Source organism: Bemisia tabaci, chromosome 9 (genome assembly GCF_918797505.1).
Source record: "Bemisia tabaci chromosome 9, PGI_BMITA_v3".
NCBI lineage: Eukaryota > Metazoa > Arthropoda > Insecta > Hemiptera > Aleyrodidae > Bemisia > Bemisia tabaci.
The window spans coordinates 23,601,327-23,614,529 of record NC_092801.1 but is presented as its reverse complement, the minus strand read 5'-3'; the positions used below and the strand labels follow the sequence as shown (position 1 = coordinate 23,614,529).

The window sequence follows — 13,203 nt, the reverse complement described above, 5'->3', positions numbered from 1 at the left end:
CGTGGGACCCGAAGTTGAGGTCATACGTATTTCTGAAGTTTTCGGATCACGTATCTAAAAACTTGATGTCCAGCAACAACTGCCGAAGTTCGGGTCAGACATCTGAAGTACTTCCATATTTACCGAAGGGTTCGGGTCACACATCTGAAGTACTCCGGTACAAACCGAAGTGCTTCAGATGTCTGACCCGAAGTTCGGCAGCTCGACCTCAAGTTTTCGGATGCGTAATCAGAAAACTTTAGAGATCCATATGACTTCAAATTCGGGTCCTATGCACGAAGTTTTTTTCTCCGTGTAAATCAACGTAATCGTCTTATCGATGGCGGAAGTGCGAAACCAACTCTCCGCCGGCCGATGGTATACCATAACTGCCGTGCCGAGGAGGAACGCCGTATGAGCCTTCGGACGTTGCCGAATTTCCTTCGATTAAAACAGAAATTACTGGGGAAAATTGTAAATATTTGTCTCCAAAACTTTCAGACAGTTATGTACGCAATTTAATCTAAAATTCTGAAAATTTGATGGGAAGATATGCTTAAATTGCGTCCAAAAGATTCGCACTTAGGTCATTGTTTCAATGTTGCAAAATTTGCCCTCTGAAATCGCGTTTTGATAGGGGGAACATTGGGCGTTTCCAGCTGAAAGTTTCACCAATCCTTCCTCGGATTACACGCGAAAATTAACAAAGGTTCCATTGTTTTCACCTTATAAAATCAAACTTTTTGCATCAGTTTTGCAACCGTAAAAACGGACACCAAGCGCCTAACTATCCCACCGTGTTTATTGGTCCAGAAAGTCCGAAAATAATATTGATTTTTCGTAGGCGGTCCGGAAGTACTGAAAAAGTACGGAAATCCCCTATGAAGGTCCGGAATTTTTTGCTTCTTGCCACGGGTGCTTTTTAAAACAGCCAGGAAAATATGTAATCCTTTGCGTAGTGATACTTGGTGCAGTATTTTTCCACTGGATCGTGATTGTAAAGCCAGTTTATCCTCAAGCCACCGATGAGCTTTGAATTTGCTGGCCACGTCATTTTTCTCGCGATGGCCTCGTTAATTTGGGCAATTTTTGAATTTCGTCATGTACAGGTACTAAAAAAGCACTTAACTTTTCTGCTTAGGAGGTATGAAGTAGGCACTGTAAAAGTAATATTTGCTGGCCAGTTTTAGTAGACCAGATACCCTATTAATGCGACACAAGAATCGCGATATGGAAAGTTGGCGGTTTCGAAAACGCCTTCAATTGTGGCGTGATACCTCACGCATTCCGGAGAGTACGAATAGTTGTATCGTTGCGCCGTAGCAATGGGATGGGAGATTAATATCGCAGCGGCCTTCACGCTTCCCTTGCCAGCTTTCCTCTCCCGCTATCAAAGTTTTGGCAGCATAATATCAGCGTGCTTGAGCTATGATTGTATTTAGCAAATGGTTAATTTTCATAGAAGAATTAAAAATAAACAAGCGGTAAGAAATGTAACCAAATAATAGTAACTCAAATCAACAATCAACTTTTTCGTTTCGCACTTTCGCCATCGATATGACGATACGTCGCTTTAGTGTATTTTCCAATGTCTTATATGCAATATTCCGTAAACATTTCAACAGGGTGTCCAGCATCAGGATTTTCCCGATTCTATCAGGATTTAAGGTCAATCAGGATTTAATCCCGATGTCATCAGGATTTGAGGAAAAATCGGTTGTGAAATCAGGATTTGAGAAAAGCCGGCTGTCCGATCGGATTTTTTTGTATGCTTTCGCATACGCTTATGCCGAAATTTCAATTTTTCTCCGCAAAAAATCAGGATTTGGAAAAATTATGAAATCAGGATTTAGCAGTCCAAAATCAGGAGAAATCAGGATTTCCTAAAATGAAAAAGAAAACAAACTGGACACTCTGTTCAAGCTATGAAGTTGGTTTGTTTCTCTTCAAAAAAATAAAGCAGGTGTACAGATTTTGAAACACCGGAATCAGTGTCGTGGCGTGAACTGCGATATATCGATTGTTATGCCATTTAAACCAATGGAAAAGATCGATAAACAGGGTGTTCGCAGCGAACACCTTAATAAACGATTCTTTACCATAGGCTTAAATGGCATAACAGTCGATACATCGCAATTCACGTCACGCCACTGACCGGAATGGAGTTACGTAGTTTTGCATATTTAACAATCGAATAAGAGCACTGCTCTATGAATACTGCTCTCAGAGCAGTATTCATACCACCGTCCAGTGTCAAGGCGCTTTCTTTTCTGGCAACTTTTTACCTTCAAATGTTAGATTTTATTTTAAAAAAAAATATTGAAACAAAGCTCGCGAAAGTCACAGTGGCGTGGCGTGAATTGCGATGTATCGATTGTTATGCCATTTAAACCTATGATAAAGAATCGGTTATCAAGGTGTTCGCTGCGAACACCCTGTTTATCGATCCTTTTCCATAGGTTTTAATGGCATAACAATCAATCTTTCTCAAAGCACGCCACGCCACTGGAAAGTCAATAATGACGTGTGTATTGAACTTGCGTAACGGACACGGATTAGACATGTCGATCAGGAGTTTTCCTCTCCAAAAAATGTAGTATCGTGTTATCTCTTTCTAAAAAGAATATGACGCCAAACTTACAAGCAAAAAAGCTTGGGCGAACGCACGACGAAAGTGATATAGCTCAGTGGCGTGGCGTGAATTGCGATGTATCGATTGTTATGCCATTTAAACCTATGGTAAAGAATCGATTATTAAGGTGTTCGCTGCGAACACCGTGTTTATCGATCCTTTTCCATAGGTTTAAATGGCATAACAATCGATCTATCGCGCAAAGCACGCCACGCCACTGATACAGCTGCCTCTAGTCAAGAGCTGAATATTTCTTCCTCCCTTCCCCACTCTAACTATCGACACATCGGTTTAGTGAACGCTATTTTCTAAGTTTCCAGGTTTCGAGAAACGTTTTGCTTGGTGACGTGCTCATACGATCAAAGCAGATCAAATGGGCCGGGTGCATGGTGCGGGGATCAACGAATTGCCAAACTGTCTCCAATGGCAATTTTCACAAAATAAACGATGGCGCTATTAAAAAATCTTGAAATCGCCTCCCTAAGTACTGCCAGGGTGTCTACAAGTCCGGAAAGTACGGAAAGTACGGAAATAGTACTGAGTTTTTAAGGGCGGTCCGGAAGTACTGAAAAAGTGCGGAATTCCGCTAGAAGGTCCGGAATTTTTTCATTTTTTTGTCATTTTTGTCGCAATTCGAGTGCGAAATTCTAATTTTTGAATTTTTCTGAATTTCGTCAATTATTGGAGGTACCTACTGCAAAAGTACTGAATTTTTCTCTCGAGGAGGTACCGAATTTCCTGGGAATGTACTGAAAAAGTACCGTAAAAGCACTGATTTTTGGCCAGCCTGTTTTTGTTTTAGTAGACACCCTGTTACTACTTCTAATAAGTCGCTATTATAGCGCTTCTGTGCGCTCTGCGACACCCAACCGCCACTGACAGCGATCTTGCCAGAGTACAACGTACGAGAGAGACAACGTGCTGATTTTTGACCAGCCTGTTTTACTGGACACCCTGTAGAAAGTTGATTTATTTTTTATCCGAAAAATAAAAGATACATCACGATTTTGCAACTATTCTGAGTATATCTCCAATATTTTAATAATTCTTTATAATTTTAATCATTATTCTGAAACTTCCCTGAATGATGTTCTCTAACTATTCTGAAACTGTGACCTATTTCTTGTTGTGTTATCAGAGATTCAAATTTTGCGGAGATGCGGATTGTCCGGATTGGCTCCTCGTGCAAATCAATAACCTTTCAAAAATGGTAAGTTTTTCATGGCAAATTTTCTTAAGTCCTCTTGAGTTTTGAGTTTCGTTATCAGATGTCCCTTCCAGAAAATTTTGTTTCTACCATGTCTACTTTTTCCTCTGTTTTAAGTTTCGAACTGTCTCCTAACTTTTTAGGGTGGCATATGCCAGTAATTGCGCCCGAAAATAAAAGGGCACTTCGCCGAAGTTGGTGATTTTTGCCGCAAATGTCGATGGTTCCTAAAATTGTTCTTTTTGAGCCTAAAAATGTTGCTTTCAGCTTCGTGGCTCAGTGAAAAATATCCGCTGAAGTTAGAACACAACTCTGAAACGCTTCCATGTAGATAACGCAGAACGTGAATGTCTTCGGTAATATTCTTCGTCACGAGTATTTGAATGTAGCATTGTTGTTCGACGTCGGAACTAATAGTAATTTGCTCTGAAAGCTTTATTCTTCTTAGTTTTGTTTTTAGTTCTTTCAGCTCAAGTCAATATACCATTTGCTTTCAACGAATGCGTCACTTTCTTATCTTAAAACCGTGTGCAAGTTCACCCACATCCGTCCAAATCTACTCAAGAAAATGCCCTCGAAAGATCCATTACCGCCCGCTAAATCGCCGCTAAATACACCCGGTCTCTAATTCCAAGTCATAGAGAAACTTAACATTAACGTTTCCCTTTGACGAAAACGAGTTGTTGAAGTAGGAAACACGTAGAAATAAGACTTGAAGCGTCCGCTCTAACCCATCCAAACCGAAGATTAGGGGTGAGACTAAAATTATCCTCAAAGATCCGTCGTTCCGTCTTCATACAGGAAGCAGTATTGCCGCGTTAAAAAAAAAAAAAAAAAAAAAAAAAAAAAAAAAAAAAAAAAAAAAAAACCGTACCTATGAACGCTCATAAGTCGCCAAAACGCCAATAAAAAGCAATTTTAACCAACATGTATTCATATTTTCCTTTGCAATTTTCTATAAATTTTACTCGCAATCAATTTTTAGTTGTAACCAGGTCCCAGGGACAAGGCTAGGGTGCTCGACCCTAGCAAGTTGCGGGAGGCCTGAGAGTCCCTTTGGCACCCTCCAGGAAATGGGAGACAGTGGGAGAGGAGATCTGGCAACACCGCACTTGCTGGCTTGCTGCTCTCATTTTGAGTCCCTCTGAGAAACTTGCCGTAAGACGCAACGGAGGAAAACAAAGGAGGGCTGGAGCTGGGTGCAGTGGAATGCAGTTTCTCTTTTTCCCGTTGTCTTGCATTTCCGAGGCACTCATCGGTCTCCCGGATTGGAGGACTGATGAGCGCGGGTGGTGATCGGGACCAATCAGAAGTGATCTGGCAGGAGTCACTTGGGCTTGGTCAACAATCCCACCCTGATGCCTAGGTGGGTTCAGGCATGGACCAAATAAAAGCTTCGCTTTAGGACCCCTCACTCCCATAAGGCCCTGTGTAATTTTGTGTCCTCGATTTCTTGACGGATCTGAGCGCTATCTGCCAGAAGTCCCACTGAACCAACTAGTCATTCGGCCGCCCGTAGGCGCGCGGGCTTTTCAAAATGAGGTATCTTGCGCGGGCTTTTTGAAAATCTATTGGTGGTCGCGCCCCCGGGAGGGACGCCATATGAGTACCAGTAATTTTCTTCTTTCTCAGTTTTCTAAGACCACTTCACATTGAACAGATGAATGAATTCTTGGGTAACATTGAAAAGATTGGTTACTCATTCAAGGGAACCCTTGAGTCACAATGTTTGCAGTAAAATGATCCTGGAAACCTGAGAAATGAAAAATAATGGCACTCTTAAGGCAGGTATTGAAAATGTAAAAGTGATTATTTTGTTTAAGTAACATTCTAAGACCTAGCATTTATTATGGTTTGTTCTGATTCTCTTCAGGATAAAACATCACAAGACATCAATTATGAATCGAGACTAATAAATCGTAGAGTTTTTTATAAAGAATAATTGAATTGTCGTTAAAAAGGGGAAAAATAGAAATATTTGGTAAATCATTGCTCAGTTTTGGAAGTAGAAGAAGAGCAAAACCAAGAAAAGAGAATATGTCATCATAGATATGAAATGTCATGAGAAAAATGCGTTCGCGATGCAGTTGTATAAGGCTGAATGATAAAACCATGATACAATTGTGTCAAGATGAGGTATATTTCAATGCTTTTGTACTTAAAAAGACGAAGTATAGACAAATAAATACACAATATATACACACTTTGAGAGAGAAAATGAAGGTATCTCCTCTAATTTGAAGTATGTCAAAACCTTGGGAGTGGAGAGGCATTTTGATACAAAATGAGGACAATGATTTCAAGTACTCTATAAAATGGAAGTGTCGCGCTAAGAAGTAACAGTTTTTCAATACATACAACTAATCAGTCAACGGAGATAAGATTTATAGAAAAACGTCTATTTGACGAATATCAGTAAGTAACAATACAAAACAATGATAAATAAATTCATCTTTACTTTTGAAATAATTATACAGACAAATCTAGAAAGTACTATTCGATGAATACGCTTCTCCTGTTTTGTTATGCCAACTCGATTCATTTCTACTTCTACTCTTCCTTCTATACCTTTAATTGTTCTCCTCTTTCTGCTTCTTTGCATTTTCCTCCTGCGCCACTACCACCTTCAGTAGGTACATTCTCCTGACTCTTACTCACTTCTGCCCCACTAACCTGTTCAGTTTTACCGCCCTTCTTACCAACTGCACTTTTTTTAGTTTTACTAACGTTTAATTTGTTTAATTTTTTCAATGCTTTCCTCCTTTCTTCATCAGCAACCATTCTCCTGTTGATGAATCTTACTTCCCAGTGAATCCTTTTAGTAATATACATATCGATGAATTTTTCCTCTACTTTTTCAGAACATAAATTTAATTTTATATTGTGGGACTCAATTGTTTTAATGATAGTTTTACGAACATTTTTAATATGAGGTGCATTTGAAAAACCTGTGTGGAAAATGTTGTCAATAGTTTTCAAACTTCTAAAAGCTTCGTAACATGGTGCATAAAGATGTCCAAACTCACAACCTAGTTGCTTACTGTGAGCCTTGAAGTATAAGAACATCTGATAATTTTCTTTTAGCATTCGCTCACTAGGTTCAACCAACAACTGTTTTTTACAAGTTTCACAATCATGCGTTTCTAAAAACTTGCGTGTAAGGAAACCAGCGCAGTAGTACAGAGCATTTTCTTCAGCTAGATCCATCTCCTCATTTGGATTAACATCCTTCATGGCCTCTACAGGGGTTTTATCATGTGTGACAACAACTTTGGGAAGATTTGACAGAGACAAAACTGCTTTCTCAACCTCACTCTCACAATTTGACGAGTTGTTAATTTTTGACAAGGAGGAGAGTGTCATTGCTCTTAAACCTCTTTCCACTTGCCTACTAGTTGGGTTGTCTGCACAGCCTTGCTGCTGGCGCAAGGTGGAAAAGGCATTTTCAAGCATATCCTGATTTAAAAATCTAGTGCGAATTTTTTTAATTTTATAATTTACAGTGAGATCTTCGACTAGACTCAGTAAGCCCATTGTTGTTACGATGCAACCTTGTAGGCAGGGTGGTTGACGCCTCACCCCAACAAAAGCTGCATTATCAAAGTACTTTAACATGCGATCTTTTAAGAAAGTGATATGATCTGAAGATTTGGACATTGCATATCTAAGAGTGAACTTATCTTTCCGAAATTGAGTGCTGTTAAAACAATCAAAGAAATCATTCAGATCTTTTACAACAGAGGCTGTATGTAGGGCACTAGATGGTAATTTATTTAATGCAACAAACACTAGGAGAGCAATGTAAACCGACTGGGAAAATACTTGGGTTGCAAGTTTGACTTTCATCTTTTGAAAACTGCTTCTGAAGAAAATGTGTCGTCTCGTTATTTTAGGTATTAGGTTCACTCGAAACTTTTCTTGATGAGTATATAAGGATTTAATATGGGACCACTTAGCTGTATTTTTGCGCCACATGAGATCATATTTTAAAAGATTATTTCTTAAAGATTTAATAAGATGAGGTGGATCAAACATAAAGTAGATTTTCTCGGCTCCGTTGAGAAAGTAAGGAGTTTTACGTGTCACTCCTAATTTGCTGGCTAGTTTGGAATTTTTAGAACTTTGATCACAAATTAAAACTTTGGGAATTAGCCCAACATTGTTACAAAAATTAACTAATTGAGATACAACTTCCGACAATACTTCCGTCTTACTTTTATTATGAGAAAACCAATGGCCAACTATCTGCTTCCACGAATGCGTTACCCCTTTAACAGAGGCAATAATGACTTGGTCTGCTAAAATTTTTTTTCTGTTTATGCTATCGTCTACATACCCTGAAACTTGGTCATTTACGCTATCGTATTCAACATTTTTCATTATTGACATCTCATCAATTACTATACAACATAGCTTTTTGGTAGTTTTCCATTTTGGAACATTTTCTGAAAAGTATACTGTAACATGATCATGAAGGCCTGGCTTGCAACGAATGGTTTGTTGGTAACGATTAAGGGTTGAAATACTGGGCAGAGGAATGACTGTTCTTAAAAATCTATATGCTCTCGGGCCGTGGTATAAAACACTAAGAGCGAAATCCTTCATTTGATTGCTCCACCTCATCCCTTTCTTTTTACACTGGCTCAATTTCACTTGAGCATCAAGTAAGCCGCGCATCACCGGTCTAAAGGCTGTACTTGAATCAGCTTTGGGATTTGCTGCAAAATTTGTGCATTCTCTCTTCTTCACCCGTGACAGCTGCTTCCTCAAAGCTGCAACTTTCTTCCTGCTTTGTTTCAAGCGCTTCTCCAATCGTCTGTTTTTTTCAGTCACAGCACTCCTCAAAGCATTTCTCCATTTGTTGTGACTGCTTAGACTTAGCGGTTTTTCTGGCGCATTGGCAGATTCAAGCGGTTTCACTCCCAAGTCCGTTCCTAGGAACAGTAAAAGAAGGATATGAATATTTCGTTACTGGCAGAAAAACAAGCAGGGAAATCCAATAATGAGTGCTCGAGGAGCGTGCCATAATAATGAATTAAAACATGAATGAAATTAAAAATTGTATTTGCCGTAAAAATCTAATAACAATGCCATAGAAACCAAAAATCTTTGTCTCAACATCAACTTTACTCTTGATGGCTTATGGTTTGCGAAACTAACGGATGGTGGAGTACATGCATGATTCATGTGAATTATACAAAAGTAGTGCGCAGTCGTCCGTTGCGCATGATGATAACGAATCAGAGACTCAAAAATAAAACGTACACAACTTCATGCCTTGCAGGTATAAACAAGAGGTACTTCTTCAAATTGCAACAAATTTATAGAAACGTAAAAATTAAAGAATTTTATCGGCACAGCAAAAAATATAATGAGTTCTTTCAATGACGACATTGATTAAAAAAATAATAACCAGCGATCTAAATGCTCATAAGAATTATTTATCACGATGCGAAAATTCAAATACAATCCCGCCATAATAAAGGCTTTAAAATAATCCGGCAAGCATTGACACTCAATACAGGTATCAAGCAGCTGGTCTCTCGGCGATCGCAATAAATTAATACTCCTCATGGGAGCATATTAAGCCAAGAATTATTAACTTTGATTTTCATAACTGAAAGTATTTTAAGATATGTAACAAGTTGTTTAAAGATAGAGTGATATTGACAAACATTTCAGTTATTATTAAGTAAAAAAAATTACCGAGTATACTGAGACAGAAAAGTATTACTGGAGGTTAATACACTTACCTATCCTTAGAGAATCCATGACACTGAACTGGTGTTGGCTTAATGCCGATGCAGACTTTTCATACTTTGATGCGGTGACTGAAGCAAATAGCTGTTTTCGACTTTTAACACCTGGAAATGAGTCAAAAAGTACAGCTATTGAGAAAGAGGGGCAAAAATACGCTGTTTCTTTCATTACATCAGCCAGCATAACAATTTAGTGAGGACATTTATCAGGGGAGACTCAGAAGTGGCCGTCGCCAATTTTAATGCGATCTATGACTATCTTAAAAAATTATTTCAAAAGCATCTGCAGTAATATTGTATGAGGAATAATTTTCATCCAACATCCTATTCATCAGCGGTATTGCAACAGCTGAACGCTCACCTTCAAGCTCTGGTTTCAAATTCTCTGCTAGCATTTTTTTTAGACGCAATTATAATTTTGAAAATTTCAATACAATTCTTCTATCGTAGAACCATCCTCTATTCAATATTTATCTCGACTACAGTCCTACAGAATAACTGGAATCCATAATGAAAGAACAGGGAAAGTGATAGACTGTAACTGTTGTATTTGGATTTAAGGCATTGACCTTACTCACGGTTCAGAAAAGAATAATTAGAATAACACACAAAAAATCTTCAGCACAGTCTCGTCAATTTCTTCCTTGCAAAAGTCTGTAGGATAGTCCTGTCAATACTGTAATGATAAGTGGACGTTATTAAGCAAAATAAATATAATTACAATGCGCGAATCCAAAAGGAGTGCCTATTTTGACATGCACAGTCCATTGAGGAAGAGATAGTCCTTCCGATTCACATCACTTCAGTTAGATCTTTGTCGCGTAATGAGGTCCAAATCATTATATTGAAATAAACATTAAAAGTTTGAGAGCCTGGTAATTTTCATGAGTAGGTTTTTTTTAGTATCACCATTTTGCCAGCAAATAACAAGAATAGGAAACAGATCAATGGTTAAAGGAGAAGCGGCATTGATGGTAGTACAAACCTCGCCTGGGACTCCTAGTAGTGCTGGCTTCTCCATTGTCATCTCTGTGGCGTTTGAGAGGAAGCTGCGCAGGTGACTCTTGTTCTGAGCAACCATTTCCTGGGGGAAAACAAACATATTATAAACTTAAGGAAAGTGGTTTGCATTAGCAACCTCCTGGTTCCTAAGGCTCACTATAATGCACACAGGGCCCAATTAGCAGGTAAAGAAAAGCTAGTGGAACACTTGGGTGTTCCGTACAACTGCCTTCTTCCTATGAGAATTGCACTGCCAAAGAAGGCAAAGCGGATCAGTAGGTCTTCTGATTTTGCAAATCGACGGTGTAAGTCGGCAATCATTTAACTCGTTTGCGGTGTCTAAAAATCTCTGCCTCTATGTTATTTTTTTAAAGGAGAACCAATTGACATCATTCCTTCTAGTTTTTGCAGAATTTTCTTCACACAGAGGAGAAAAATCACTGCAGTTTTAAAGAATTGCCGTTGAGTAGATTTCCATTTTAAAAAATGAAGTATAACAGGAAGTCTGCAACATCGCGAGCCGAGTTATGTGATTGCCGACTTACACCGTCGAAATGTACTGCATTTTTTTGCGTGACATTAGTAAAAATAAGCCGCTTCATTTGAGCTTGAAAGTTAACCTTCTACGCTAAGAGGTAGCCATGATCCAACGAGTTTGTAAGACAAATTATTTCATGAAACGAATGTTCATTTGTGCTACTACATAAAATAACATCAGTTTCAGAAAAAGATCACTTAAATAATGAAAGTGCTGTTGTAATTTGCATGTAAAATTTCAATTTGTTCATTGCAACAACTACTTTTATTTCAGGGTGAAAAGTTTTCTTTGATTTCAAAATTTCCAAACTTTTTCATGACTTATGGAGATTTCCGGTCTTAAAACTTTCTAGAGACTTGTTACCTTGTTATTTTCAGTTAGCATGCAGTGAAATCTTAGCACAAAGTTTTCGGAGGTGAACAAATAAAAAAATGAAGGGGTACAAACCTTGAAGGGAACTCTTGTTTGTTGTAGCATTGCTCTCATCATCTCTAAGACGCTTCAGGGATTGTTGTGCAGAAAAAGCATGTTGTGGATTGGGGTTTCCTAAAAAAATGATGGTAGAAATTAATTTTTCCTTTCTTTTACTCTCCAAATTGTAACTTATGGAGGGCTGCAATTGCACTTTTTTGTGGCAAACTAGCTTAAAGTATTTGAATTCCATTGGGTTCTAGAGTACTAGGGGTTCTAAGAACCCTAGGCTACTTTACCAACGCACCCTCGGACACATGAAAAGCTTACTGCCAACATCTTGGCATCCACTGTAAATGAGGGTTATGAGATAATGCAGATCGCAAGAAAAATGTTTAACGAGCAGAATCTAACTCAACTGAAAGTTCACCGGTGGCAGATCGAAGAACCATTGACAGTTACTAAACAGATTTAGAAAATGTTTCGCTTGCGGTACTAAATCTACAAGAAGAATATCGAAACATAGCAGCTGAGATAAGAGAGAAACTTACTTGTGTGGTCAGAGCTTGTGACAGTGAAAATATTATTTCCGGGAGAGAAAATCAACCCTGCTTCTACTTCTTCTCTGGCTTTCAAGAAGGGGCTGGCAACAATGTTTTCAGACAGACTGACAGCTGCAGTTGTTTCAGATTGGCTTTCTTTCATTAGATCTGCAGAAAAGAGAAGTAACCAATTAATACATTTTTGACTAATAAAATGGGTAGAGGCAGTTCACGTTTCATCCACTTGCTTTCTTTTCTTAAAATTTTTATGATTTATATACAAAAACAATGACACGATAATATATGTCCAAAGCTTCATATCTGGATTGCAGTGTTTCAAAATGTGCGTGCTTACTTTGATTTCACAAAGGAAAACAAACTGACATCATCATCTGAAGTTTTTACACAATGTTTTTAGGAAGGCACAGAAAAATCAGATGAAAGTTCGAGGAAAAATGTTTACTTGTTTTCCTATAAGGACAAAAAATATGTTGCAAAGTCTCCTACTTACGCAAACCGAGATCCGTGATTTGAAGCATACACCATCAATATAGGACAATTCAGATAAGAAGAAAGCAAGAAGCAATAAAAATATAGATAGACTTACTTATATTTTCAGGGCTGCAGATGGCAGATACATGGGATCTTTCAGATCCCGGTCTTGAATTTACTACCTTATTGTTCTTAAGACTATTGTCAGCTGCTGATCTCTTACTTTTAAGCTCTGCAAGAGAAAGGAAACAAAAACTGCATTAACCAAGGATTGAGGACCAGAAAAGAGAATTAATTCACTACTCATTCAGATTACTCCAGGATAGTACAGAATAAAAAAGAGTCTTATGGTTAGAAGAAAACTTATTAGATCAAACATTCCTTGGAATGCTACTTCCGAACATGATGTTCACAGTATGCTTGAAACTGCAGCTGCCTTCTTTTGTTACACCTTGGACTTACTTTAAAAAAATTAGATATTTCGGGTTCATAATTAATAAAAGAATGTGGAAAATAGGCTGTCCATTTAAAATACCACCTTTTTTTCCTATAAAATCTCTAAATCTTTAGGTCATACAGGAATTTACATTAGGGGCGTGGGGGCTCTTATAATTACGAGGATTTATACATGAAAAAAGGCT

The 13,203-nt window shown here is 38.2% G+C and overlaps 1 protein-coding gene across 2 annotated transcripts in view; it reads left to right on the top strand.

The window, feature by feature from the left end:
• Positions 1-13,203, top strand: part of LOC109039218 (COMM domain-containing protein 4) — a 33,856-nt gene that overhangs the window by 7,181 nt on the left and 13,472 nt on the right. For both annotated transcript variants that reach the window (XR_011900544.1, XM_072304396.1), the window contains exon 3: positions 3,750-3,821. Coding sequence is in view for 1 of the 2 variants with exons in the window: in XM_072304396.1 (XP_072160497.1) it covers positions 3,750-3,821 (72 nt within the window). In the remaining variant the exon portion in view is untranslated. The remainder of the gene's footprint in view (positions 1-3,749; positions 3,822-13,203) is intronic.